This window comes from Vigna unguiculata, chromosome 6 (assembly GCF_004118075.2).
Source record: "Vigna unguiculata cultivar IT97K-499-35 chromosome 6, ASM411807v1, whole genome shotgun sequence".
Classification (NCBI taxonomy): domain Eukaryota; kingdom Viridiplantae; phylum Streptophyta; class Magnoliopsida; order Fabales; family Fabaceae; genus Vigna; species Vigna unguiculata.
This window is the reverse complement of record NC_040284.1, coordinates 22,348,880-22,373,549: the sequence shown is the minus strand read 5'-3', so window position 1 is coordinate 22,373,549 and position 24,670 is coordinate 22,348,880. Positions and strand designations below refer to the sequence as shown.

Genomic DNA, 24,670 nt, shown 5'->3' with positions numbered 1-24,670 from the left:
TTGTTAAATATCATCAACGTGTTTATTTTCCACTCATCGTTTAATCTCAGCCGTTAATCTTGACTCACTCTTTCCATATATATCCCCTCAGCTTTGTTCTCTTTTCTTTGTTATATAGATCGAGTTCTGTTGGTGCTTTGGCCACTATTGTGCTTCTTAGAGTTTCTGTTCTTGATAGTTTAGAAAGGCCAACTAGGCCTAACCTAATTTATTCTCTTGCATGGCATTGATATCCTGTTATGAGCTTCTCCATTGTTTTTTTTTTTTCAGTTCTTGAATTTATCTTATTGTTCTATACTTAGTTTAATTATTGTAGTAATTTAATCGAACTATACTTCCTCCTCTATTACCCGTAATAGTTTATTTGAAATTCTTGTTCTTTACATTTATGTGGAAACAGTGGCGGGTGATTATCTTTTTTCTTTTGCATTAATTCGTGATTGGCAAACTTGTCAGGTTGGAATTTTATTTCTCTTCTTAGGCTTAACCAAAGATTGTCCAATTTTACCTGATGATCATGACAAATAGATTGAATTATGATTTGACAGTTTGAATTTATGATAGTGTTTGTGCACTTTGGTGATGCTAAATTGAAAATAAAGATCTTGGAGTCATTCCTTTCATTTTGGTAGTGAAAATTAGCAAGAGCTCAGGATTACTTGGCTTCAATCTTTTTCCTACAAAGATTTATTTTGTCTTTTTTCATTTTCTCCATTCACAAATGAATTTTGAACTTGTTCTTTCGAAAGCATCAATGTTCTTTCCCACTTTGTGTTGCAAGATTATTGATCTTTTGTATCGCAGTTCTGAATTAATTTTTTTTTACCCTTGTATTGAGAAATAGATTTCTGAGTCATTCCTTTCATGTTAGTAGTTGTAATTAGCAAGAGCTTAGGGATTTTTGACTTCTTTTCTTTGATTGCAAAACTTTATTTTGTATGGTCTTGAATTGAAAAACGAATTTTGAATCTGGTATTGCATGCTGTTGGAATTCTTGATTTTATTTTTTATTTTAGCCTACAATTTCATGAGTCTTGACTTTGCCATTCTTATTCTTGGGGTTTGTACTCGTATGTTTTGCTTTTCAAGTTGAAAATGTTTTTACCTTAATTTTATTTGCGTGCTTCAGATTGAATATCTTAATATACTGATTTCTTTGTTTCTCTGCACCTGTGTCGAGTAACATCCTGCTTAGCATCGTGCCTTTTATCAGTTTCTCCATTGGGTTTTTCATTCTTGAATTCGTCTTATCCAGTTTTTCTACAATGTCGTCTCAATTTAAGAAGTTTATAGTTTTCTTCAATTCTTGGTCTTTTCAGGGAAGACAACCAATGGATCACGTGAAGGTATTTAATGAAGGAAATCTATCAAATTTTGGTGTTTGTGTTCATTCATTTTCAAGCACTGGGTACCAATGTCCAGATCCAGTGCATTCTATTTCTAAAAAAACCCCACTCAAATCATTTTTTTTCAGCTACCTGGTCCTGTTAATGCTTTCTTTCTTTCTTTCTTTTTCATCATTTCCTAGCTATTTGCGTTTCTCATTGGCATTCTGGATTTGTAAGCGTACAGAGGCACCTGAATTTGGGGAGGATTTGTCTTCATCTCGCAGGGAAGAGAAGCAGTGATTGTGTGGTTTGGTTGTTGAAGAAATCTTGCTACATGATTTGGTAATCTCTTTTATTGATTCTGAATCTTGGATTTGATTTTGGTAATCTTCACTGGTCTAATGCGATACCTGTATTTTATTGGTGGTCGTATTGGTATTTCTCAATTTTAATCCCTTGCTATTTTTGTTCAATCTCAATAGTTTTACAGGAAGCATCCATGTCATATTGTTCATTCAAACAATTGATTTGAGTAGGATAAGATCGTTATCTTATCACATCCTGAACACCAAACAGCTCCTGACAATTTTGAGAATTGATTCTTATGTGAAATTTTTAGAACAAAGTAAAATAAAATCATATTTCGAAAATCGAATTCTATTTTTATACTTTTTCTGACTTGTATTGAGGTTCATCTTCGAGAACATAAAATGAAAAAAAAAAAAAAAAAGAATTGACCAAAGCTTGATAAGTTGATTATCTAAGAGAAGGGCATACATGAAATCGTCCAAATAGGCTGAAGAACAACAGGGAAAACTTCAAACACAACATTTTTTTCAGAACTCCTTAGACAACGTAAATGTATTTTATGAAACACTAACACAACCATCAAATTATGTTCCCTTGATGAAAACATTTTTATATAGATTTTCAGTTTGTAATCTTCATATTTTGTTTCATGGTGCCACCTAAAACTATCAAAAGGTAAATTTCTTGTATTCATCGGCCTCAATAGCCATTTCTTCAATGCTCCTCTCTCTCTTTCCTTCAATGCTCCTGTCTCTCTTTTCTTTATCCTCCTGAAGTGATTGATGGAACTGCTTCTCCTTTTCGTTTATCTGAATCATCCAATAAAGAAGAAAAATATCACAACAAAGTTACATTATCAGATCTACCTGCAAAAACAGACAAAAGTTTAAAAAGGTAAAACAAAAATTTTAATCTTACATCCTCATAAATGTCATCATTGTTCTCATAATCACCAGCTTTCCGGGGAAGGATATGGATATGAACATGAGGCACTGATTGCCCTGCATGAGGTCCATCCTACGATTCATAAAAATGCTGATGTTAGGTTCAAGAATAGTTGAAACATAACATGCAAGTCTTAGACAATTACAAGAGACTTGGTAGAAACTAAAAAACGCATGGTTAAAGTCTTCTTCAGTTGTCTTACTTGGAGACAAAATGTAAGTGATGATGCCTTATGGTAGTTCTCTAGCTGCCTACCGAGTCTCTTAGCTATGTACCATAAATCTATAGTCTCTTCATCAGTGAGATCGGTAACACGCTTCACTTCGCGCTTAGGACAGACAAGAACATGTATTTATTGTTAAGGTAACAGGTTCAGCTTCAAATGGCTAACTAAATTGAGATTTTACTGTACAAAATTAGTTTTGAGACTAATTCTTAAGTGTGGTTCTTCTTTTGTTCTCTTCATATAGATACTGTAATCTGAAGGTATATGCAAACTATGTCATGTTGATTCCCTAATGAAACAAACTAGTTTTACAACTACATGTTTACTCTTGTATTGAAAGCTAGTAATTGTATTATCGCATGGATCTTCGAAGTCAATTAATAAATTTGTAATTATAATGAAGCATTATTTGCTAATATGGTGACTAATCATGGCCTTCCTTTTAGCTGGTTTTTGCAGTGTCTCAACTAATAACCATATAAAACACAGAATTTGTTGCTAACATTCTATTAAAAAAGGATATGACCTGCAAATGGAAAACAAAAAGTCAATTAGCGAGTTAAATCTTTGGAAGTACAAATGAGTCAAAAGTGAAAGTCATTTATAAAATTAAAATTAAAATCTATTATTAACACCAGCAAGACTTCACACAGAGAAAAAAAAGAAGATTTTTGAATCATTTGATTAATTTCAAATTTATGCAGTTCTATGATCGAAAACAAGGATTTATGCAGAAGATTTTTGTTGGTTTTCATTATTTCATATATTGGTCCTCGAAACAACAATAGAATGAAAATAAAATTGCAGTTTTATAACTATTTCAGAAAAGGAGAACATGAAAAGCTTATAAAAGTATTGTCTTAAACTAAATACGCCTAATCTCTCTTCTATGCATGCATATAATCAAGATTTTCACAACACTACCAAACAAAATGGTTGAAAAGAAATTATTATGCCACTTTGAATATTGGAGATAGATATAAAGCATGATTCTAAGAGAATTGAAAACATAAATGAACAGCATACCTGGCACAGAAGGACGAAGGTTGACGAAGGCAAAAGAAAGATCAGTTGTATGGAACACTGAACTGTGGTGGATCTTGTGAGGCCCAAAATCATAGTATTCAACAGCCATCTAACAAAATTGTTCACAGTAATGCATAAAGAAAAAAAGAAAATAACAAGGGATATACTTTTTAAGATTTTGGTGTATTATCTTACCTTAATTGAAGAGGCAAATGAGACAATAATCCACCCGCTTAATCTAACAGAAACATGCACAGAATGGAATACAATTGCAATTTGCTTTGAATTTATAGTTGTGGAAAATCTGTGGACTAATTTTCTCCATCAATTTCTTGTAATTTATTCTTACCTACTCCTTTATAGTCTTCCTAAAAATATTTTTAAATATGGGAATGATTAAGTCAATCAATGGTTGTTAATTGTGTGCCACCTAATCCTATAATAATAACATTTAAATTGAGACTTTACTCTTTCACAACAAGACACTTAGATATGTTTTTAGAATATGTTTAAAAAGTTTCTTTATATGTAATGTTAAGAGGAAAAAAAAGTAAAAAAATTCCGTATTTTTCTACACAAATAAAAACCAGTTTTTTCACAAACTAAAAATAAATTTTCTAGAAAGCTATACAAATTAACCTTTTAACTTATGGAAAAAAATTAATTATTAATCATTTTTTCTCTTTTAAGAGATTATAAAAAATTTCATTTAAATTAAGTGATTTAATTTCATAATATTCTCTTTTATGTACTATTTTGATGGATAAAACAAAGTGTTTTTGCAATACTGGTTGGACATTCTTAACTTTTTTATACTAGTTTTTATGTCGCTTCAATCTTATGTTAATCCAATGTTAAGGAGTTTCAATCATCCAAACTGTTTAAGTGTACTTATAGAAGATACTCTGATGTTTAAGTTAGTAGTTATCCGAATACTAGTTGGACACTCTTAACTTTTTGATACTAGTTTTTATGTCGCTTCAATCTTATATTAATCCAATGCTAAGTAGTTTCAATCATCCAAACTGTTTAAGTATACTTATAGAAAACACTCTAATATTTAAGTTAATAGTTGTCCGAATACAACCGTGTTAAATGTTGCAATCAATAAACCTAACTACCATCAATCAAATTATGGTTCAATCATACTTTAATACTATTTAATTGATTTACACTAAACCATGTTTAAGATGATAAACTATGTTAAATACCAACCGATCTGTCATCTTCAATGTCAGCCATCTATGTGATCAATCAGCCCACACGTACTGATTAACTACTTTTGGATGTTCGACCGACGGATGTATACTATACACAAAAGGTTGATATTGGTTTTGCAACTAAAAATAATTGAAATGTATTTAAATTCGAGTATACATAAGTGGTTCTGTGCAACTGGTTTTAGTTAAAATCCTAAGTAGTTCACCATTGACCATAACATATAAATTGGACTGAAAAGAAACTAGAATTATGTGTAAGTTAAATTTAACTCAATCTTACAGTCAACTTCTAAAACTAAAGTTGCCTCTCTTCCCCGTTTATATATTTTCATTTATTAAAGTGATCGGTGGTTGCTGTGGATCTTCATGAGAATGCATAAGGAAAAAATTAACAGTGAGAAGATTTGGGTGTCTCTCTCAACTAAAGATTTTTACTTGCTTTCTGAATGGAAACAAACATAACTTCTTTGAACCTTTAGCTTCAACACTGCCAAGCAAAGTTGAGGTTTAAATAGAAAGAGAGACCCAAATGCTGCTATTTGAAACCAAATTGTCATCATTCCTTGAAACGTTAGTACCATGATACATGTAACAGTAAATAATAAGTCCCTCAGAAAACTAGAATTTGTGACTTGTATGGTTCAGAAAAACTCAAAGCTCTATAATCTAAATCAGCTGAATAAACTTTTCGGTGGCTCTAAGGAAGTGCATTACAATTGTCTGCACACAGAAAATCTGGTCACATGATGCACACAGAATTGATTTTCTACAGCTAGCCAACAGTTATACGAAAAGTTTTCTGTATTCATCTGCCTCTTGACTCATCTCTTCAAGGCTTCTGTCCTTTCTCTCCTTGTCTAAGTCAAGCTTTTGTTTCAATTCCTTCTCCTTTTCATCCATCTGAACCAGTGACAAACAGCAGATACAGCTCAAATAAAATAAAAATACTAAAATCAGTATCATAGCCTCAAGAAGAAAAAAATAAAGCATCCTACTGCATCATATATCTCATCGTTCTTCTCAAAATCACCACTTTTTCTAGGGATAAGATGAATATGAACATGGGGTACTGTCTGTCCTGCTTGGGGTCCATCCTGAGATACAGAAAGATAACTCAGTCATTTTTTAGAGTCACAAGTAGCATATCATCCAACAATACAGTCCGTAGAAGTAGGAAATTTTTTAAAAACATAACAAATATAGCACCATAAAATGATTTTGATAGTGTTCATCTTTCAAAACTAGCACTTCATTTTGGTCACCACTACTTTTATCTTGGTAACTAAAATCAAAATGTAAATTTCAATCGGAAAAAATCACAACAGAACTATGGTACTCTGTCAGTTTTGTACAATTTTGAACATTAAATTGCCAGCTCAAAATCACAAAATTGAACTGTCCCTTGGTATCACTATTTAATCATCTCATTGATAGGGAAATTGTCTAACATCAAATAGTGTAGATCACAACTATTTTCAAATTTGACCGAGACAACTACGAATTATTAGACAATAAGTAACTTGGAAAGAATTGTCAAGAGAATTAGTAAAATTTACATTCTTGCCTCACATGCTAACTAACTTAGCACTTGGCATACAAGAGCCAGTAATAAAATAAATATACCAACCAAGAATCTTCATGGAAAATAACTGAAACGATAAATAAACAGTCATGCATTTCACATAAATATAGGAAAATAAGTTCTAAAACATTACCCTTTGTTTTACTACAATAATGCTAACAAATAAGAGTGTTATGTAGTACAAAATGAATTGGGAATGAAAGAGAGAAACCAGGTATAGGTAAACAACTACAAGGAAATAAGAGTAAAAACAGAAAAAGAAAAAAAAGTTAGCCTCCATCTGATTTCTAATTTGGTCAAATATAAAGGGAGAGTGTGTATTTACGTGATTGCAAATTTGTGACACAGAGTGCCCAACTAGGACAGAACAACAAATATGAACTAATAAATCCTCTTTTAGAAAAAAAAATGTTTCAAAGTAAACTCATGTAAAAGAAGAAAGAATTTAATCCAAAGCAGTTACAAGATAAAAGCAAGCTGAGCATACTCCAAATGAGTCTTACTTGGATTGCCAAAGTAAGTGATGAAGCCTTGTGGTAGCTCTCAAGCTGCGTACCAACTTTCTGTGCAGTGAGCCATAAATCAGAAGTCTCATCAGCAGTGAGATCAACAAAACGCTTAACTTCACGCTTTGGACAGACGAGCACATGTAGGAACTGTTAAGCCAAACATTTACATAGCTGCTCGTAATCAAGCTTATAATATTAGACGATGCAAAAAATCTCTAAATATTAACTATGAAACAAATATAGCCACCAAAGTCTAGGCTAACTCCTACACTTTCAAATCAACACATGAAGAACACAAATGAATCCCCCATGCCTATATATGGTATATGAAACAATTAACTTCACACGAATGGATATGAAACATGATGAACCGATAAATCAAAATAGACACTGATAAAATACAGAAGCCCTAAAAACAGACTTACTAAAATGTCCATTAAGGGATGAAAAACACACAACATATTATGCTGGATTGCATATTTCTTATGCAATGTACTGCAATATCAGCATGCAACTAAACTCAGAATAATTATGTTTGAGCTTGGTACTGATTTTCCGACCAAAACAAACAAGGTTTTTAAATTGGGATCATGGTTGCAGTTTCACAGGATCCTTAAGAAATTGCAGTCATGGTTAGTCCAAAAACCTTGACTTTATAGCCAAAAAAACCCTTGTTTTTAGATTAAAAAAAAAAAAGCTATGAAAGTCCACCCAATTAAAAGAATTTTTTGTTTAGAGGAATTAATGTGGGTACTAAATAATTTGCAAAAACACATTCAAACTACTCAATCGACCGAAGGAGATCCAATTAAAAGTTTCATTCAATCTCGACTACCAGAAAGAATCTATCATCCCACCCCATCACTGTGTTATCGAAATGAACCCCATGTAAAGGATATGACCTGCAAAGGGGCAAAAACGAGCAAATTATCAAAATGGGTTTTTCTTAATCTCAATAAAGGCACCAACTTCATAAACCAAACAGTAAAGAAGACATTTTTTTATGGCTTAATTGTGTTCTGAATAATCAACCAATTAAAAACAAAAGGGAAAGTGAAAAAGGATACGCAAAACGAAGCGAATCATGGGTGTGTGAAGAAATAGGCAGTGTCATGTTTTGTTACCAGGGAGGAGAGGACGAAGGTTGACCATGGCGTAGGTGAGATGTGTGGAGTAGAACACTTCAGTGTGGTGTATCTTGTATGGCCCAAAAGTGTAGTCTTCTGCAGCCATCTGTGTGAAAGAGAAGAAAAATGGTTATTGGAGAAGTGAGAAATTGCAGAGAGAAAAGGTTGATCGATGTTTACCTTAATGGAGGATGACCAAATTGGTCGGATTTGTAGCGATTTTGAAGAATGTGGCCAAAACCAATGTGGAATCTTCTTGCCAATGCAGGATACTAACACTGTTTGCATCTTCGAACCACTTCGACCAATATTTAACTTGTGTTTTCATATATGACTTAAATCAGGATTTCTACACAAATTTCAATTTTGTATTTTATATTGGTGAATTTACTCTTTTAATTTTGAAATAAAATGTAGTCCATCATAGAAATGTAATATTTAGTAATGATATTTTGACTGTCACAGACTTAAAAAAAAAATCAGTTCAAATAAATATTTCTTAAAACTGGGATAATAGATTTATCAATTTCAAGGTATTTTCTTTAAATAATTTAGAGTTGTGTTGGTTTATATATTTCATAAACTATATATTAAGTCACATAAATTTTAAATTTTTAAATTAAATTAATTAATGTTTCATAAACTATTTTTAATTTGTTGAGAATAATATGAACAAATACCGTTGGAAAATATATTTTTTCACATTTTTTTAATTTGTTAAATGCATTTAAAACTACAAGAAAATAAATTTATTCAATAAATTTAGATACTTCAAACTCTAAAGGAGGTGTCGAAAGAAACCAATAGGTGCAGAAAGTAATTGTATATGAAGAAAAATTCTGGGCAAAGCCCGGTTCCAAAAACAAAATTTTCTCTCCCCTCTCTCCCTCTGTCGGTTTTCTCTATCCATATTCGTTATCTAGTGAGTGTGGAACTTCTGGTGTAGCTCAACGCACACAACAATGGCGTCAGTTTCAGTCATGGCTACGAGCAGCGACAGCAGGTGGTCCATGGCTTCCTTGCGGTCTGCTTTACCCTCTCCTTCCACTCCTCCCTCATCATTTTCCTCTTCATTGCGCTTCTCTGTCGCTGCATCTTCTTCATCTTCTTCTGTGAAACTCCGAATTTCTCGAACCAAACCCAAATCCCTTCTCACCACTTTCACTGGTCTCACCCCTCTTAACCCCCTCTTCCTCTCCGCTCCTTCTTCTGCTTCAGGTACTCACTCACTACCACTCATTCCCCTTTCTATCTGATTCTCTTTTATTGTGTTACGTTGCTATTACTCTGTTTTGTTTTGCTGTCTTCTTCAATAGGGTTGTGTAATTTAGACTTATTGCTTCGTTAATTTATCTTCATTTCTTGTTGATGTTTTGGTTTTGCTTTATTTTTTGAGAAACAATTATGAGTTTTTCACAGCAAAACTATAAATATTTCCTGAATTGAATCCGTTGTGGAGAGCATTGCATTGTGTGAGAGAAAGAGGGTTCATTTGGTGTCAGGATTTATTGATTACAACTATGAAAGGAACTTTCAGGACATTGAAATCCATTAGCATTGAGATGCTTAAGCATTCGAATTTAGTTAATTGTTGTTATTTGTATTTTGATTTGAGTTTAATTCTTTGCACTTTTTTTGCAATACTAACCATTGATCATAGTAAATGTAAATTGTAAAATAGTTATTGCTAAATTTGACAAACTCATCAGTATAACGATTTGTGATTGGGTGATAGCTAAAAAAACATCATATAGTACTGTGAGTAAATAATTTTCTCTACAAATAATTATGCAAGAGTTTAATATGAATGCATTCAAAACTCTATCCACCAATCACATGTCTTTGGTTATTGGAAATAAAGTGAAAATAATGCATTATTTTTAAGTATTTCTAAAAGTACAAAAATGTGTTTTCAAATTAAGCAGTCTTTGTGGTATGGCTGGTTAAAGTGGTATATGTTTGATTCTCCTTAATTATAGATTTCTGATTTGAAACTTGTATGCGAAAAAGACATCTAATGAGAAAGCTAGTTCCACTATGTTATGGATGTTTTTGGTACAAATTAAATTTTCTCCTACAAACAATGCATGTGATTTTAACCATAAAAAAGTAGTCCTTAATCTGATAGGCCTCTTCCTCTTGTTAGATCAAGTGAAGCAATCATACTCGAACATTGCCTTTGAGGTTGTTGTGAGTGAATGAACTCTGCTTCCCAATTGCACCCATTAAACTATGAAATATATCAATCCCGTTTCCTTTGGCCTCACTTCCAATTTCATCATGTTACAGAATACACCGGCTTTGATCACTCCTTCACCATTATTGACAATGGTGGCCGAGTATTTGCCATGAGACATGGGAGGCGGGTGCCCAAACTCAACAGGCCACCTGATCAGCGCCGTGCACTCATTCGAGGCCTTACAACTCAGCTCCTCAAATATGGTCGCATCAAGACCACCAGAGCAAGGGCCAGTGCAATTAGGAAGTATGTTGATAAAATGATAACTTTAGCAAAGGATGGATCTCTTCATAAAAGGAGACAAGCCCTTGGGTTCATCTACGAGAAGCAGATTGTTCATGCTTTATTTGCAGAGGTGCCAGAGCGTTATGGTGAAAGAAATGGGGGTTACACAAGAATTATAAGAACCCTACCAAGGCGAGGTGATAATGCACCTATGGCATACATTGAACTTGTGTAACCATCACCTTTATTTGGGTGCTATTATCAGCAATCTCACTGCGATCTTGAGCTTGGCTATGTATTCAGCGGTAACAATGATTCTACAGTTTGTGTATTATGCCTTTTTGATTAGTTTTAGTCTGTGCATCTCTTTGTGTACTTATGGACAAACGACAATCATCTTTGATTTTAAGTGATCATCTGCAGAAGTTCATAGATTCACTTATTTGTTAAGATAACAGATGTTTTAAGTGCGTTTGTATTTGTGATATGCCTTTTTGACTACTGTGTTTATGGGTCTTGCTGTAATAATTCTTGACACACAGCATTTCTAATATCAAGTGATATTACCTACATTTAAAAAGTTCAAAGGATTGTGTATTTTACCAGTTCTCAGTTTGCACCTCTTAACCATACTTATGGAGAAAGAGTTATATATTTAGGTAATTATAGAAGAAAATATTTTTATAATAAATTATATTTCAATTTTGTTTAAAATAATTTATAGATATTATATTGTATCAGCTTTCTATTTCAAAATTTTGATTTATGAAATAATTTATTTTATTGTATTTTTTTTTCTTACCACATCTTTCCAAGCTTTTTGGACATTTATTTTCTAAGTTATGATGAAGTGTATCAAATAGACATCAACTACTAATTTTAGTGTCTGTGTGCATACGGTAATTCTAGAGGGATGAGAGTTCTTGAAAGACACAAGAGATTAGGTGACACAAGTATACCTGTTTGTGCTACCCAACAGGCTCGGACAGCTTCAAATTTTGATGGCGGTGGAAACGAAATGAGTTAAACTATATCTAAATATTTTTTCCTCCCTCTTCTCCTCTTCTGAACTTAAACCTCTTTTACTATCCCTGTAACTGTTTCCGATTAGTAAAACCGGATCCAGAGATGAAAAAAAGAAGAACAAACTAACAATATACTTGAATGTTAATTTTTAATCCACTTCCATAGACAATTCAACTTATTTACAATAAAATATATTTTTAAATTAAGAAATTAAAAGGTTGAAATTATACAATTTCAAAAACATAATTATATTATTGAAAATTAAGTAACTACAAATTTTATTTGAGAATTTAAATTGTTTTATATATTTTTAGTTAATGTCTATATTTCATTAGAGTTTTTTCTTTTTCAACCAAGTCAGAGTTACTTTATCGATAATATATGGTGAGAAATATTATTTTTCGGTTGAAGTCGATTAAAACTTTTTAATTGATGTTGAAATGAGTTATTTTTTATTTATATTGTTGAGTGTAGAATAACTTTTTGTGTACCTTAATAATAATTACAAGAGTGTTATTTATATATATATATAATATGTAATTCAATATACAATTCAAATAGTTAATATAAATTAATGTTTGATATTTTGAAAAAAATAAAAAATAAAAAATGGTGACTGTGTAATAATAATGTTCACAAGTCTCTTTCGTTGCATAAACATGTATGAATTCTCAATCTAATTATACTCGAAATCTAATCTAATACTATATACAAATGGGAACTAACAAATAGCAACTTCTTCAATTAAATACTATATATCACACACTTCAATTCAAAAAAATTTATCTACAAAAAGTAAAACCACTTACGTGTCATGTTCTCATGATTTTGGCACTTCATAAAAAAATTCAAAAACAAAATCAATTATTTCTCTCCACGTATCCCACAGCTTCTTTTTCCTCTCTCTCCACTTTCAAATTTCAGATTCAATTCTCTCTCTTAAACCTCTTCTCTCTCTTTCTGACTTTTCGTTTCTCATTCTCGCTTCATCTTCTTCTCATTCTCACTTTCTCATTCTTTGTTGCAGGACTTTCTTCTGATTTTCTCCGCTCTTTCTCAGTCCATCGAAATAGCATGGACTCCACCTAATGTTCATCTTCAGATCTCTTTGTATTTTTGCTTCTTTTGTAATATTTTTTTGTTTTAGTTCTTTTTAGAATTTTTGTCAGATGAATGAGCTCAGTAGAAATTGGGTAACGTCCACATTTCTTTTTTTATCTAGATCTGTTTTTTTTTTCGAGTTTCTGAAGGAAAGAGTTCATCTTCATCTTCTTCTTATATTTGTACCCACTTTCTGTTGATGCTATTTTTTTTACAGGCTTGAAATGAAGAGTTCATCTTTTTTACCCAGATTTTGATTTTTTCAGACAATACCATGGCTCCAGATAATCTTCATCTTCAGATCTCTTTGTATTTTTGCTTCTTTTGTAATATTTTTTTGTTTTAGTTCTGTTTTGGAATTTTTTTCATATGAATGAGCTCAGTAGAAGTTGGGTAACGTCCACATTTCTTCTTTTTTGTATCCAGATCTGTTTTTTTTTTTCGAGTTTTTGAAGGAAAGAGTTCATCTACATCTTCATCATCTTATATTTATACCCACCTTCTGTTGATGCTATTTTTTTTTTGTTTACAGGCTTGGAATGAAGAGTTCATCTTTTTACCCAGATTTTGATTTTTTTCAGACAACAGCATGGTTCCAGATAATCTTCATCTTCAGATCTCTTTGTATTTTTGCTTCTTTTGTAATATTTTTTTGTTTTAGTTGTGTTTTGGAATTTTTTTCAGATGAATGATCTCAGTAGAAGTTGGGTAACGTCCACATTTCTTTTTTTTTATCTAGATCTGTTTTTTTTGTTCGAGCTTCTGAAGGAAATAGTTCATCTTCTTCTTCTTATATTTGTATCCACTTTTTATTGATGCTATTTTTTTTTTGCTTACAGACTTGAAATTAAGAGTTCATCTTTTCACCCAGATTTTTATTTTCTTCAGACAACACCATGGTTTCAGATAATTTTCATCTTCAGATCTCTTTGTATTTTTGCTTCTTTTGTAATATTTTTTTGTTTTAGTTCTCTTTTGGAATTTTTTTTTCAGATGAATGAGCTCAGTAGAAGTTGGGTAAAGTCCACAACTCTCTTTTTTATCCAAATCTGTTTTTTTTTTCGAGTTTCTGAAGGAAAGAATTCATCTTCATCATCTTCTTCTTATATTTCTAACCACTTTCTGTTGATGCTATTTTTTTTTTGTTTACAGGCTTCAAATGAAGAGTTCATCTTTTTATTACCCAAATTTTAATTTTTTCAGACAACACCATGGCTCCAGATAATCTTCATCTTCATATCTCTTTGTATTTTTGCTTCTTTTGTAATATTTTATTGTTTTAGTTCTGTTTTGGAATTTTTTTTCAGATGAATCAGCTCAGTAGAAGTTGGATAACGTCCACATTTCTTCTTTTTTTTATCCAAATCTGTATTTTTTTTTTGAGTTTCTGTAGGAAACAGTTCATCTTCATCATCTTCTTTTTATATTTGTACCCACTTTCTGTTGATGCTATTTTTTTTTTGATTACAGGCTTGAAATGAAGAGTTCATCTTTTCACCCAAATTTTGATTTTTTTTAGACAACACCATGACTTCAGATAATCTTCATCTTCAAATCTCTTTGTATATTTTCTTCTTTTGTAATATTTTTTGTTTTAGTTCTTTTTTGGTATTTTTTTCAGATGAATGAGCTCAGTAGAAGTTGGGTAACGTCCACATCTCTTTTTTTTTTATCCAAATCTGTTTTTTTTTCGAGTTTCTGAAGGAAAGAGTTCATCTTCATCTTCATTCTTATATTTGTACCTACTTTCTGTTGATGCTATTTTTTTTTGTTTACAGGCTTAAATGAAGAGTTCATATTTTTACCCAGATTTTAATTTTTTCAGACAACACCATGGCTTCAGCTAATCTTCATCTTCAGATCTCAGATCTCTTTGTACTTTTGCTTCTTTTGTAATATTTTTTTGTTTTAGTTCTGTTTTGGAATTTTTTTTTTCAGATGAATGAGCTCAGTAGAAGTTGGGTAACGTCCACATTTCTTTTTTTTTATCCAGATTTTTTTTTTTCAGTTTTTTGAAGGAAACAAATCAACTGCATCTTCTTCTTCTTATATTTGTACCCACTTTTTGTTGATGCTATTTTTTTTGTTTACAAGCTTGAAATGAAGAGTTCATCTTTTTACCCAAATTTTGATTTTTTTTTCAGACAACACCATGGCTCCAGATAATCTTCATCTTCAGATCTCTTTGTATTTTTGCTTCTTTTGTAATATTTTTTGTTTTAGTTCTGTTTTGGAATTTTTTTTGTGAGATGAATGAGCTTAGTTGAAGTTGGGTAACATCCACATTTTTTTTTATCTAGATCTGTTTTTTTTTTCAGCTTTCCTAAGGAAACAGTTCATCTTCTTCTAAGTAGTTATATTTGTACCCACTCTTGATGTTATATAGTTATCTCTCAATGTAATTATAATTATTTTAATTATGAAGTTCTTTGATAAAAAAATGAAAATCAGAATTATAGCACATTTGTAATCTAAATAAATTTTAATTATATTTGGAATTAATCAAAATTAATTATCATTCCATCTAAATTCAAAATTTAAATGTAAACATTAAATATTACTTATTATTTAAAAAAAAATTAACGTAAACATTAAATATTATATTTTATAACATTCACATTCCAAAATTATTTAACGTGAAGTTTAAATATTTAATATTTTAATAATTTTATATAAATATTACATAAATATGAAAAATTGTAACGCATTTCACGAATCACTTAAAATCTCTTCGTCTTACGAAACGTTGTATATTCCAATGCATTAAACCGTGTCAATTTGAAACGTGTCAATCAATATTCAAACTCATTAATATTCGCACTACTCGAGATAATGATGATTAAAGCATTGTTGTAAGTATGTAAACTGCTCTTTCATCTCCCACACATTTTCATTATTAAACTGATTCAGATTACAACATTAAAATAATCCACTAATGAATAATAATTCTGATTCTTGATCACTGTGCAAGTTTTTAAAGCTTTCTTTCATCATCGTGTCCACTCCTCAAAAAAATCATAATTGCAATGTCAAGATTTCTCAACTGCCAGCTATATGTTGCTATTTCCAGAGTAAAAACCAAAAGAGGCTGTTCGAGGTAAAATCTAAATTTTCTAAATTTTTCAACAAACAAAATTGAAATAAAGCTCATGCTTCAATCAATATTTATTAAAGTTTAATAAGTTAAATCCATGAATGAAATATATTCGTTTGCTTCCTCATTCCAGAACTTTGTCCCACGTCTTAAAAATTTTAGAGTATAAAAAAGATTTATAATTTAAAATTAAAAAAATTCATAATGATAACTAACAAATATTTCTATATAAATATTAATAGTTTCTCCTTTTTTATAGACAAAGTTAGTTATTTTTTATTTTTTTAAAAATAATATTACATATTACACTCTTTGTGAATCTGATTAATTAATAATTTGTTATTAATAAAAAATGCAAATAAATTTATTTACTTTAAATACATTTATTTACGAAATTAAAAATTAAAACTTTTTTTTACTTGACTTGCTAGATATGCTTTTTATATTTTTCAAAAAATATTTTTCATCTTCCAAAAATTAAAAATTGTTGAGGAGAATAAAAACAACTTTTCAGTTTCTTTCAACACTACTTTCAAGATAAAAATTTGTCTCTTCCAACACATCTTTATAATTTATTAGCATTAATTATGAAGAAACCAACAACTTTTTTAGTGTCTCAATACAATGTTATATTTGAATTTATTGTATTATAATTTTAAATGAAAAATATTTTAAAAAATCTACATACCTTCTTGAAAAAGTTTTATACGGGTCCAAAAATCTTCTCAAATTAAAGTCATTTTGAATGACCAAAATCTCTAATAGTATCTAATCTAATATATAATTATATACAATTGCAAAGCTAACAATACTCTTTTGAATTCTAATGTGCATTGTCCCAAAATATACATAATTGGTGATCTTCATAATTAATATTTTGAAGTAAGAATGACAAAATAACAACTTTAGTAACTTTTACAAAGTTTCTTGGAGAGGGTAGCTAATTTTTATAAAATAAATCTAATTAAAAATTATAATATAATAAATTAATTAGGATTTTGTGTGGAATTTACGGATATTACATGACTGAAATGTTTTGTAGCATCAAAGAGTGAATACTTTAAAATATAATATTAAATCTTATTTGATAAGATAATATTTACTATTTCAGAATTTTTATAGTGAAGTAAATGCAAATCATAAACTACATTTTATTTTTATAATAAATACAAATTATAAAGGCATAATCCAAGTTTTTAAATTTTTGAACAAACAAAATTAAAATAAAGTTCTGACTCCATGAATTTGTCTCATTAATGATAACATAGACTTTTAAAAAGTTCAAAGTAGAAGAAAGATTTATAACTAACAAATATTTTTTATATAAGTATTAATATTTTCTCCTCTTCTACAGAAAAATTATGTATTTTATTAATTTATTTTAAAAATAGTCATTACATATTACACTTTTCTTAAAATCAGATCGGTTAATAGTTTCTTAATAATTAATAACAATATTAATAAATGCAAATAAATTTACTTACCTTAAATATATTTAATTACCAAATTAAAAATTAAGACTTTGTTTTTTTTTATCTAGCTTACTGAAAAATATATTTATATTTTTCAAAATCTACTTTTCATCTTCAAAAAATATAAAGATGTTAAGAAGAATTAAAACAATTTTCCAGTTTTTTCTAACACCACTTCCAAGCTATATTTTTTCAACATCTCAAAGAACTTTTCAGTTTCTTCCAACCTACTTTCAAGATATATTTTGACGGCTTTTCACATATGAATGTCTTTGCCATTAAATAACATTAAATATTAGAAACCAACAACTTTTTGTGTTTCTCATTGCAATGTTACATATGAATTTATTGTATTAAAATTTTAAATGGAAAATATTTTAAAATCTACCTACCTTTTTAAGAGAGCTTTATACAGTTTTCAAAAATTTTCTTAAATTTCAACATAGCTTATTGAATAAACTTTATAAATCAACACTTACGTCTTTCAATATAAATGTCAAAAATATAAAGAATAAATGAAAAACTTTTCGTCTTCCAAGAATTTTACATTTTGAAATATGACTATTTATTATGAACAATAACAATCATGATTTGTGGAACTCAATGAATCATGAGGTATCAATCAAACACATAATTAGAGTTTAAGACATTCACCAAAAATATTATTTATCAATTTAAAGTATATAAAAAATATAAAATTTTTATATCATCATGTTGTTTTTTGAGATGTTATATGCTTCTTTAAATAGTAAAAACATATTATTATATGCTTCATCTTCTTATAGGTATGTAATTTATTATTTTTGATTTCGAATTTAACTTATTAGTTTGTAAAAACATACATGAACTTATTTATCTTTTTGCTTCTTCTTCAATTGTTATCTTTCGAAGTATTGCATGTTCTGTTCCCTATTGGAGGAAAATCATTGTCTTTTAAAGAAATAATATTTTCAGCATAGCTTAACATTTCTATCAGTAATCTTTTTTGTGTTGTTGTTGTAGATAAAAAAAATAAACAACCAAAGACAAAATAAAATACAACAATAATGCTTCTCAAAGCAACAACAATATGTTTTTTTTATTATGTTCTTAATTCATTTATCTTATGTTTTCTATTTTTACACTTGACAATTTTTTTAGGACATCATATTTTTATATATAGATTATTGCATAACACTCATTGTTCATTACCATTACAAATATATAAAATCTAAAAAATCCCGTGCATTGCACGGGTACAAAAACTAGTATCATACACATAGATATAAATCATAAGGTTTAATTAATCGCATAGTATCTAGTTTGAGGCTAGTGTGTCAAATAGGTACTCGATTTTAAAAAAGTGTCAATTACATCCAAATTTTTGAAAATTGCTTCAATTAGGTCCCTTTCAGACAGAATTGACTAACGCCGTTAGTCAACGTGCCACGTGTCAATCTGTGATTTTTTTGATTTTTTTTAATTTTTAATTTTTTTTCAAATTTTTAATTTTTTTTTAAATTTAAAAAAAAAATTAAAAATGCCACGTGTCAAGTCCCTGTGTGTGACACGTGGCATTGTCAGTGTGGCATTGTAATGCCATGTGTCAGTGCCATTGTTAGATGTCATTGTGTTGATTTCGATTTAGTCCTTTTTGTTTCAATTTAGTACCTAAGTATGTGTATCTGATTCAATTTTGTCCCAATTTCTTTTTAATAATTAAAATATTTTTGTAATCCATTTTTTATAAGATTAGAAATAATTAAATATAAATACTTTTACAAAATTAAGTACTAATATTTATAATATTTCTCTAAATTTCAGACCAAATTTATTATTTGTATAAATGCTATACTAATATTTTTTTATTAAAAACGGCTTTTTAACATATTACTTTATTAATTATTTTTTTATTAAGTACTCATGTTTTGTTAATTTTTTTTTTCAAAATAGAACAATATTGTCTCTTACTAATTTTAAATCAAAATTTCTATTGATATGAATGTTATACTACTTTTTTTTTATTAAAAATGACTTAATAAAATGACTTTTACCACTAAATTTTAATGTAAATATCAAATACTTAATTTCTTTAAAACTTTTATACTTAATTACTTTTAATTTTATTAAAAAATATTTTAATTATTAAAAATTATTAGGTCAAAATTGAATCAAATATACGTAAGTAGGTACTAAATTGAAACAAAAAAACATAAATGGGGATTAAATCGAAATCATCACAATGACATCTGATAGTGACACTGACACTGACACGTGGTATTACAATGCCACGTGGCACTGACAATGCCACGTGTCACACACAGGGACTTGACACGTGGCATTTTTATTTTTTTTAAATTAAAAAAAAATTTAAAATTTAAAAAAATTAAAAATTAAAAAAAAAAATCAAAAAAACTACTTATTGACACGTGGCACGTTGACTAACGGCGTTAGTCAACTCTGTCTGAAAAGGACCTAATTGAAGCAATTTTCAAAAATTAAAATGTAATTGACACTTTTTTAAAACCGAGTACCTATTTGACACAGTAGTCCCAGACCGGATAATATATTAATTAAACCAAACCATAACAAAGCTTACAAGCCTTTCAAGATTGGCAGGGTAGCATCCATCTCGGTGCACTGGAAGCCATGCCTGTAGTTGGAATAAGAGACAGCTCACTTCTTCTCGTTCCTTGCTTCTCTCTTCTGCTTCCCTTCTTCTATGTCTCGCTTTTATTTAATTTATAAAATTTTAAAAAGTTGCTAAATAAAATTTTAGATTATCCTATATTCTTAATAATCTTAAAAGTTAAAAAAGTAACAAATACAATTTGCTCTGCTGTTAATTTATAAACAGAAAAAGAAAACGTAAAGCACACTCTTCCTGCAACTACGGCAGTGGGTACAAAATGAAAGGATGGTCTAGTGGCATGGCAGGTCTAGGTAGCAGTTTACCTGTGTCTTTGCTTTTCCTACAAATAAATAAAATCTCAAAAACTGGAATTTAGAGAGATATAATTTTCTTTGGAGAAGGAGTTAAAGAAATAAAAAAGAAAAAGAGACAGCAGAAGAAGAGAGAAAATAGTAAGTGAAAGAGCAACAGAGAAAGAAGAAGAGGAATACCCAGCAACAGGCTCTCTGGAAGGTAATGTCTCTTTAACTTTGTTGTAGCTCTTTAACATACTTAGATGTAGTTTATGTGGGTTGGTTGTTTTTGCGTAGTTTTCTTCAAGTTCATTTCTTTGTTGATTGAAAGACCCCGTTGATCGTTGTTCAGGTTTTGTATTTGATGTGGTTCCTGTTAGGCTTCCTTGTCCTCCACACAGAACACTTATTACTGTCATTTTAAGCCTTCATTTTGCATCGCCAAGTTTTCTTCTTTTTTCTTTAAATCAAAAGCTTCCAGTTTTGTCCATAAGTACTGCGGAGTGTCTTGGTGCGGGTTTGCTTTCATGTGTGTTTGTTGAGAATTTTGGGGAAACATAAAGCTTGCATTGTTGCCTCGGCTTTGTTGGTTTTAGTTTGAGTCTTTTGTTAATCTTTGAGGAATACTTTGCCTCCAGAATCTTCATAAAATGATTGCACCTTTTTTATGGCTTTACCTTCTCTGGGACAGAGACGGATTTCATGTTTCAATGCTTTTGTTTCTAGCTACGTGTGGGGGTTCCTTTTTATATTATATATATATATATATATGTATTCTGTGTAGGACCCGCATTGTCCAGAATTAATGTTTTTGGAGTGATTTTAATTGCATGGTTTAGGCAATCTAGTGTCAGGTATATTTGATGAATTCATGAATTGAAGCATGCGTATATGCATTGAAATTTATAAATTTTAGCATTTATTGTATATATGAAGAGAAATATCAACCACTCAACACATCTTATTTTTTCTAGAACTACCCATCTAAGTTTATTCAACAATTTCACAGTTATATAAAAATCATCATGAATTATTCTAATTTTGAATTCAATTCCTGTGTAGTATCCATCTGAGTCTTCACTCACTTTGAAAGCAAGCAATGGCCAAAGAAGATCAGGGACTTGCCATAGGAATCGACCTTGGCACTACCTACTCATGTGTTGCTGTATGGCGTGATCATCACTGTCGAGTGGATATCATTCATAATGACCAAGGCAATAACACCACTCCTTCTTTTGTTGCTTTCACAGACCAAGAAAGGTTGATTGGTGATGCGGCTAAAAACCAGGCTGCCACCAATCCACAAAACACTGTCTTTGGTATATGTTTTACTCTCTCAATTATTAGAGCCTTCCTTTGTATTATTTCATGTAACTTTTTTATCTAACCCTAAACGAGGTGAACATTTTTGGATAACTTTTCAGATGCTAAAAGATTGATCGGTAGGAAATATAGTGATCCTGATGTTCAGAAAGATATGATGTTATGGCCATTCAAGGTTGTTGCTGGGACTAATGACAAACCAATGATCACCCTTAACTATAAGGGTGAGGAGAAACAATTTTGTGCTGAGGAAATTTCATCTATGGTCCTGGTGAAGATGAGAGAGATTGCAGAGGCCTATTTGGAAACTAAAGTGAAGAATGCGGTGGTTACTGTCCCTGCTTATTTCAATGACTCTCAGCGTAAGTCTACCATAGATGCTGGAACCATTGCTGGCCTTAATATCATACGGATAATCAACGAACCAACTGCTGCAGCTATTGCATATGGTCTTGACAAAAGGATTAATTGTGTTGGAGAGAGAAATGTTTTCATTTTCGATTTTGGTGGTGGTACTTTTGACGTTTCTATCCTAACCATTAAGGGTAAGATCTTTGAAGTTAAGGCAACAGCGGGAAACACTCATCTCGGAAGAGAGGACATTGATAACAGAATGGTGAACTACTTTGTGGAAAAAATAAAGAAGGAAAAGAAAGAGGACATTAGTGGAAACCCTAGAGCGTTAAGGAGGTTGAGGAGTGCATGTGAGAGGGCAAAAAGGACACTGTCTCATGCTGTCACTGCCAGCATTGAGGTAGATAGTTTATCTAATGGCATTGACTTCTGTTCTTCGATCACTCGTGCAAGATTTGAGGAAATCAACATGAAGCTCTTTAACCAGTGTATGGAGACAGTAGATAGGTGCCTTGCTGATGCTAAGATGGATAAGTGCAGTATACATGATGTTGTTCTTGTTGGTGGGTCTTCTAGGATTCCCAAAGTGCAAGAGCTATTGCAGGGCTTCTTTGATGGAAAGGATCTGTGCAAAAGCATAAACCCTGATGAAGCTGTAGCCTATGGTGCAGCTGTGCAGGCTGCTTTGTTGAGTGAAGGTATTAAGAATGTTCCAGACATGGTGTTGCTTGATGTAACACCATTATCACTTGGTATTTATATATCAGGAGATATCATGAGTGTAATGATTCCAAGAAATACTACTATTCCTGTGAAGAGGACAGATACATATTATACAACTGTAGATAACCAATCATCTGTTGATATTGACATTTATGAGGGTGAGAGAACAAAAGCCAGTGATAACAATTTGTTGTGTCCGTTTAGCCTTTCTGGCTTACCTCTAGCTCCTAGGCGCCATCCTATTGATGTTTGCTTTGCCATAGATGAAAATGGCATACTATCTGTCTCTGCTAAGGAAAAAACAACTGGCATCAGCAATAAGATCATCATAACCAATGAAATAGGACGACTGTCAACGGAAGAAATAAATAGAATGATTCAAGGAGCAGAGGAATACAAAGTTGAAGATATGAAATTCCTTAGGAAGGCCAAAGCAAGGAATGAAATTGATGACTATGCTTACAAGATAAAAAATGCTTTGAAAAATGAAAATTTCAGTTCAAAACTTTGCTCAGAAGACAGGGAAAAGATCAGTTCTGCAATAACCAAAGCCACAGAGTTACTTGATGGTGATCAGCAGAAGGAGGAAATAGATGTGTTTGAGGATCATCTGAAAGATCTTATTAACCTCTTTGAGCGCGTTGTTGGAAAGTCTGGTTAGGTAATGTTCAGCTAAGACTTTTGTGGTGCTTAATTGTTACTTTGTATTTGATGAATGAAAACTTTTATGATGGATAATGTGGACAATGTTAAAGTTTATATTATATTTGTATTAGAAATGTATAATTGTTACCATGGTTGATTTAGCGCTCATTATACTTGCTGAATCTGCTCTTGACTGGTATTTATACTGGAAAAGACAATATGGCTCAATGGTAAGCTATGCTTTTGTTGAATCTTTTGGACACAGTTGAGATTTTATCAACGGAAGATCCAATTAAATACACTTGTTTATAAAAAGAAAATTCTCAAAATACTTTTTTATTTTATGCAGAACTCATACCAGATGAAAAAGAAAGTTTATTCCAATACTTGAATCAAAAGAAAGAGTTGGTTTATTTTTATTTTTAGAATCACATTTTTAGAATTTTTGTTTATTATTATATGGATGAGGTGTGTAGCATTTATGTTCTTTGTTTATATGATAATTTCTGATTCAATTTTCATTACGTACACAAAATATTGTTTCTGCCACACCATCACAGTTAATTTAGAGGGTGTTTGAAATGCTCATGGAAGTTCTATCTGAATTTATGATTTTTATGAGTATTTTTAATTTTATTGTAATGAATTTGTAATCGAAGCTTATGATATTAGATTTTAGTTCCGGTCTTTGAGACAAGACCCGTATAACATAGTCACACTCAATATAAATGATCTTTAATACAAGAATCGTATACGATAGTCACACCCAATAATAAAAATAATTAGTTTTAATATATTTTGTTAAATTTTCAATACAGTTGTACCAATATCAAAACAAATTTCATTATTATTGATAAAAAAAAATTATATTCATAATATTTAGTTGATAAATAATGAAAATATGTAATAAAGTTAATACTTTAACTATGCAATTTAAAGTTATTGAATAATTTTATCAAATTAAATTCAACATTTTATATCAATTTTAAATTTTATATATAACCAAATCCATAGACAATTTGAAACCGAATGAATTTTTTTTTTTTTACCTAGCTAACATACACTTATGTAACAAATATCCTAATTAATTTATGTGTAGGTAATGATGTTTTATATGGCAATTGCAAGTGAAAATAAATTCGTTAAAATTAATAGTTCAATTGATGAATGCATTTATTAATGGAATACTTTATTTAGTTTAAATATAATATTGTAGTTTTGGTTCTTGTAAATTATATACATAATATTTTAGAAACGTTATTTTTTAGTTCAATTTGTGTTTTTCTGTTCTT

At 30.3% G+C, this 24,670-nt stretch overlaps 4 protein-coding genes and 1 long non-coding RNA gene across 6 annotated transcripts; 3 read left to right on the top strand and 2 right to left on the bottom strand.

Moving 5' to 3' along the window:
* Positions 1-124: 124 nt before the first annotated feature.
* Positions 125-2,058, top strand: LOC114186990. Its single transcript, XR_003605179.1, has 2 exons — positions 125-1,346; positions 1,573-2,058. It is a non-coding gene; the product is annotated as an uncharacterized LOC114186990 (long non-coding RNA).
* Positions 2,059-2,061: 3 nt separating this feature from the next.
* LOC114186989 (bifunctional bis(5'-adenosyl)-triphosphatase/adenylylsulfatase FHIT-like) lies at positions 2,062-4,149 on the bottom strand. Its single transcript, XM_028075086.1, has 5 exons — positions 4,030-4,149; positions 3,833-3,943; positions 2,785-2,931; positions 2,556-2,654; positions 2,062-2,446 (listed from the first exon to the last, which is right to left on the bottom strand). Exons 2-5 carry the CDS (start codon positions 3,941-3,943, stop codon positions 2,306-2,308), a joined length of 498 nt encoding a protein of 165 aa, XP_027930887.1. The 5' UTR covers positions 4,030-4,149; the 3' UTR covers positions 2,062-2,305.
* A 1,411-nt stretch (positions 4,150-5,560) lies between these two features.
* LOC114186830 (bifunctional bis(5'-adenosyl)-triphosphatase/adenylylsulfatase FHIT-like) lies at positions 5,561-8,597 on the bottom strand. Of its 2 annotated transcripts, none has more exons than XM_028074872.1 (5): positions 8,453-8,597; positions 8,268-8,378; positions 7,140-7,286; positions 6,050-6,148; positions 5,561-5,954 (listed from the first exon to the last, which is right to left on the bottom strand). In XM_028074872.1, exons 1-5 carry the CDS (start codon positions 8,558-8,560, stop codon positions 5,838-5,840), a joined length of 582 nt encoding a protein of 193 aa, XP_027930673.1. In that variant the 5' UTR covers positions 8,561-8,597; the 3' UTR covers positions 5,561-5,837. The 2 variants fall into 2 exon arrangements, with proteins under 2 accessions (XP_027930673.1, XP_027930674.1); XM_028074873.1 differs by lacking the exon at positions 8,453-8,597 and adding an exon at positions 7,981-8,047 and having other exon boundaries at positions 7,140-7,292; positions 8,270-8,378.
* A 561-nt stretch (positions 8,598-9,158) lies between these two features.
* LOC114186992 (50S ribosomal protein L17, chloroplastic) lies at positions 9,159-11,316 on the top strand. The gene is made up of 2 exons (XM_028075087.1): positions 9,159-9,490; positions 10,562-11,316. Exons 1-2 carry the CDS (start codon positions 9,235-9,237, stop codon positions 10,969-10,971), a joined length of 666 nt encoding a protein of 221 aa, XP_027930888.1. The 5' UTR covers positions 9,159-9,234; the 3' UTR covers positions 10,972-11,316.
* Positions 11,317-20,452: 9,136 nt separating this feature from the next.
* On the top strand, positions 20,453-23,470 carry LOC114187275 (probable mediator of RNA polymerase II transcription subunit 37c). Its single transcript, XM_028075476.1, has 3 exons — positions 20,453-20,553; positions 21,396-21,652; positions 21,758-23,470. The coding sequence occupies exons 2-3, from the start codon at positions 21,433-21,435 to the stop codon at positions 23,392-23,394; spliced, it is 1,857 nt and encodes a 618-aa protein (XP_027931277.1). The 5' UTR covers positions 20,453-20,553; positions 21,396-21,432; the 3' UTR covers positions 23,395-23,470.
* Positions 23,471-24,670: the final 1,200 nt, after the last annotated feature.

Coding starts and splice junctions, on each gene's coding strand:
- LOC114186830 (XM_028074872.1), bottom strand. CDS start 8,560: ATGCAAACAGTGTTAGTATCCTGCATTGGCAAGAAGATTCCACATTGG. Junction 8,379..8,452: donor TTTGGTCATCCTCCATTAAG/GTAAACATCGAT, acceptor TCTTTCACACAG/ATGGCTGCAGAAGACTACAC. Junction 7,287..8,267: donor TTCGTCCTCTCCTCCCTGGT/AACAAAACATGA, acceptor TAACAGTTCCTA/CATGTGCTCGTCTGTCCAAA.
- LOC114187275 (XM_028075476.1), top strand. CDS start 21,433: ATGGCCAAAGAAGATCAGGGACTTGCCATAGGAATCGACCTTGGCACT. Junction 21,653..21,757: donor TCCACAAAACACTGTCTTTG/GTATATGTTTTA, acceptor ATAACTTTTCAG/ATGCTAAAAGATTGATCGGT.
- LOC114186992 (XM_028075087.1), top strand. CDS start 9,235: ATGGCGTCAGTTTCAGTCATGGCTACGAGCAGCGACAGCAGGTGGTCC. Junction 9,491..10,561: donor CGCTCCTTCTTCTGCTTCAG/GTACTCACTCAC, acceptor ATCATGTTACAG/AATACACCGGCTTTGATCAC.
- LOC114186989 (XM_028075086.1), bottom strand. CDS start 3,943: ATGGCTGTTGAATACTATGATTTTGGGCCTCACAAGATCCACCACAGT. Junction 2,655..2,784: donor CACTTACATTTTGTCTCCAA/GTAAGACAACTG, acceptor TATGAATCGTAG/GATGGACCTCATGCAGGGCA. Junction 2,447..2,555: donor ATGATGACATTTATGAGGAT/GTAAGATTAAAA, acceptor TGGATGATTCAG/ATAAACGAAAAGGAGAAGCA.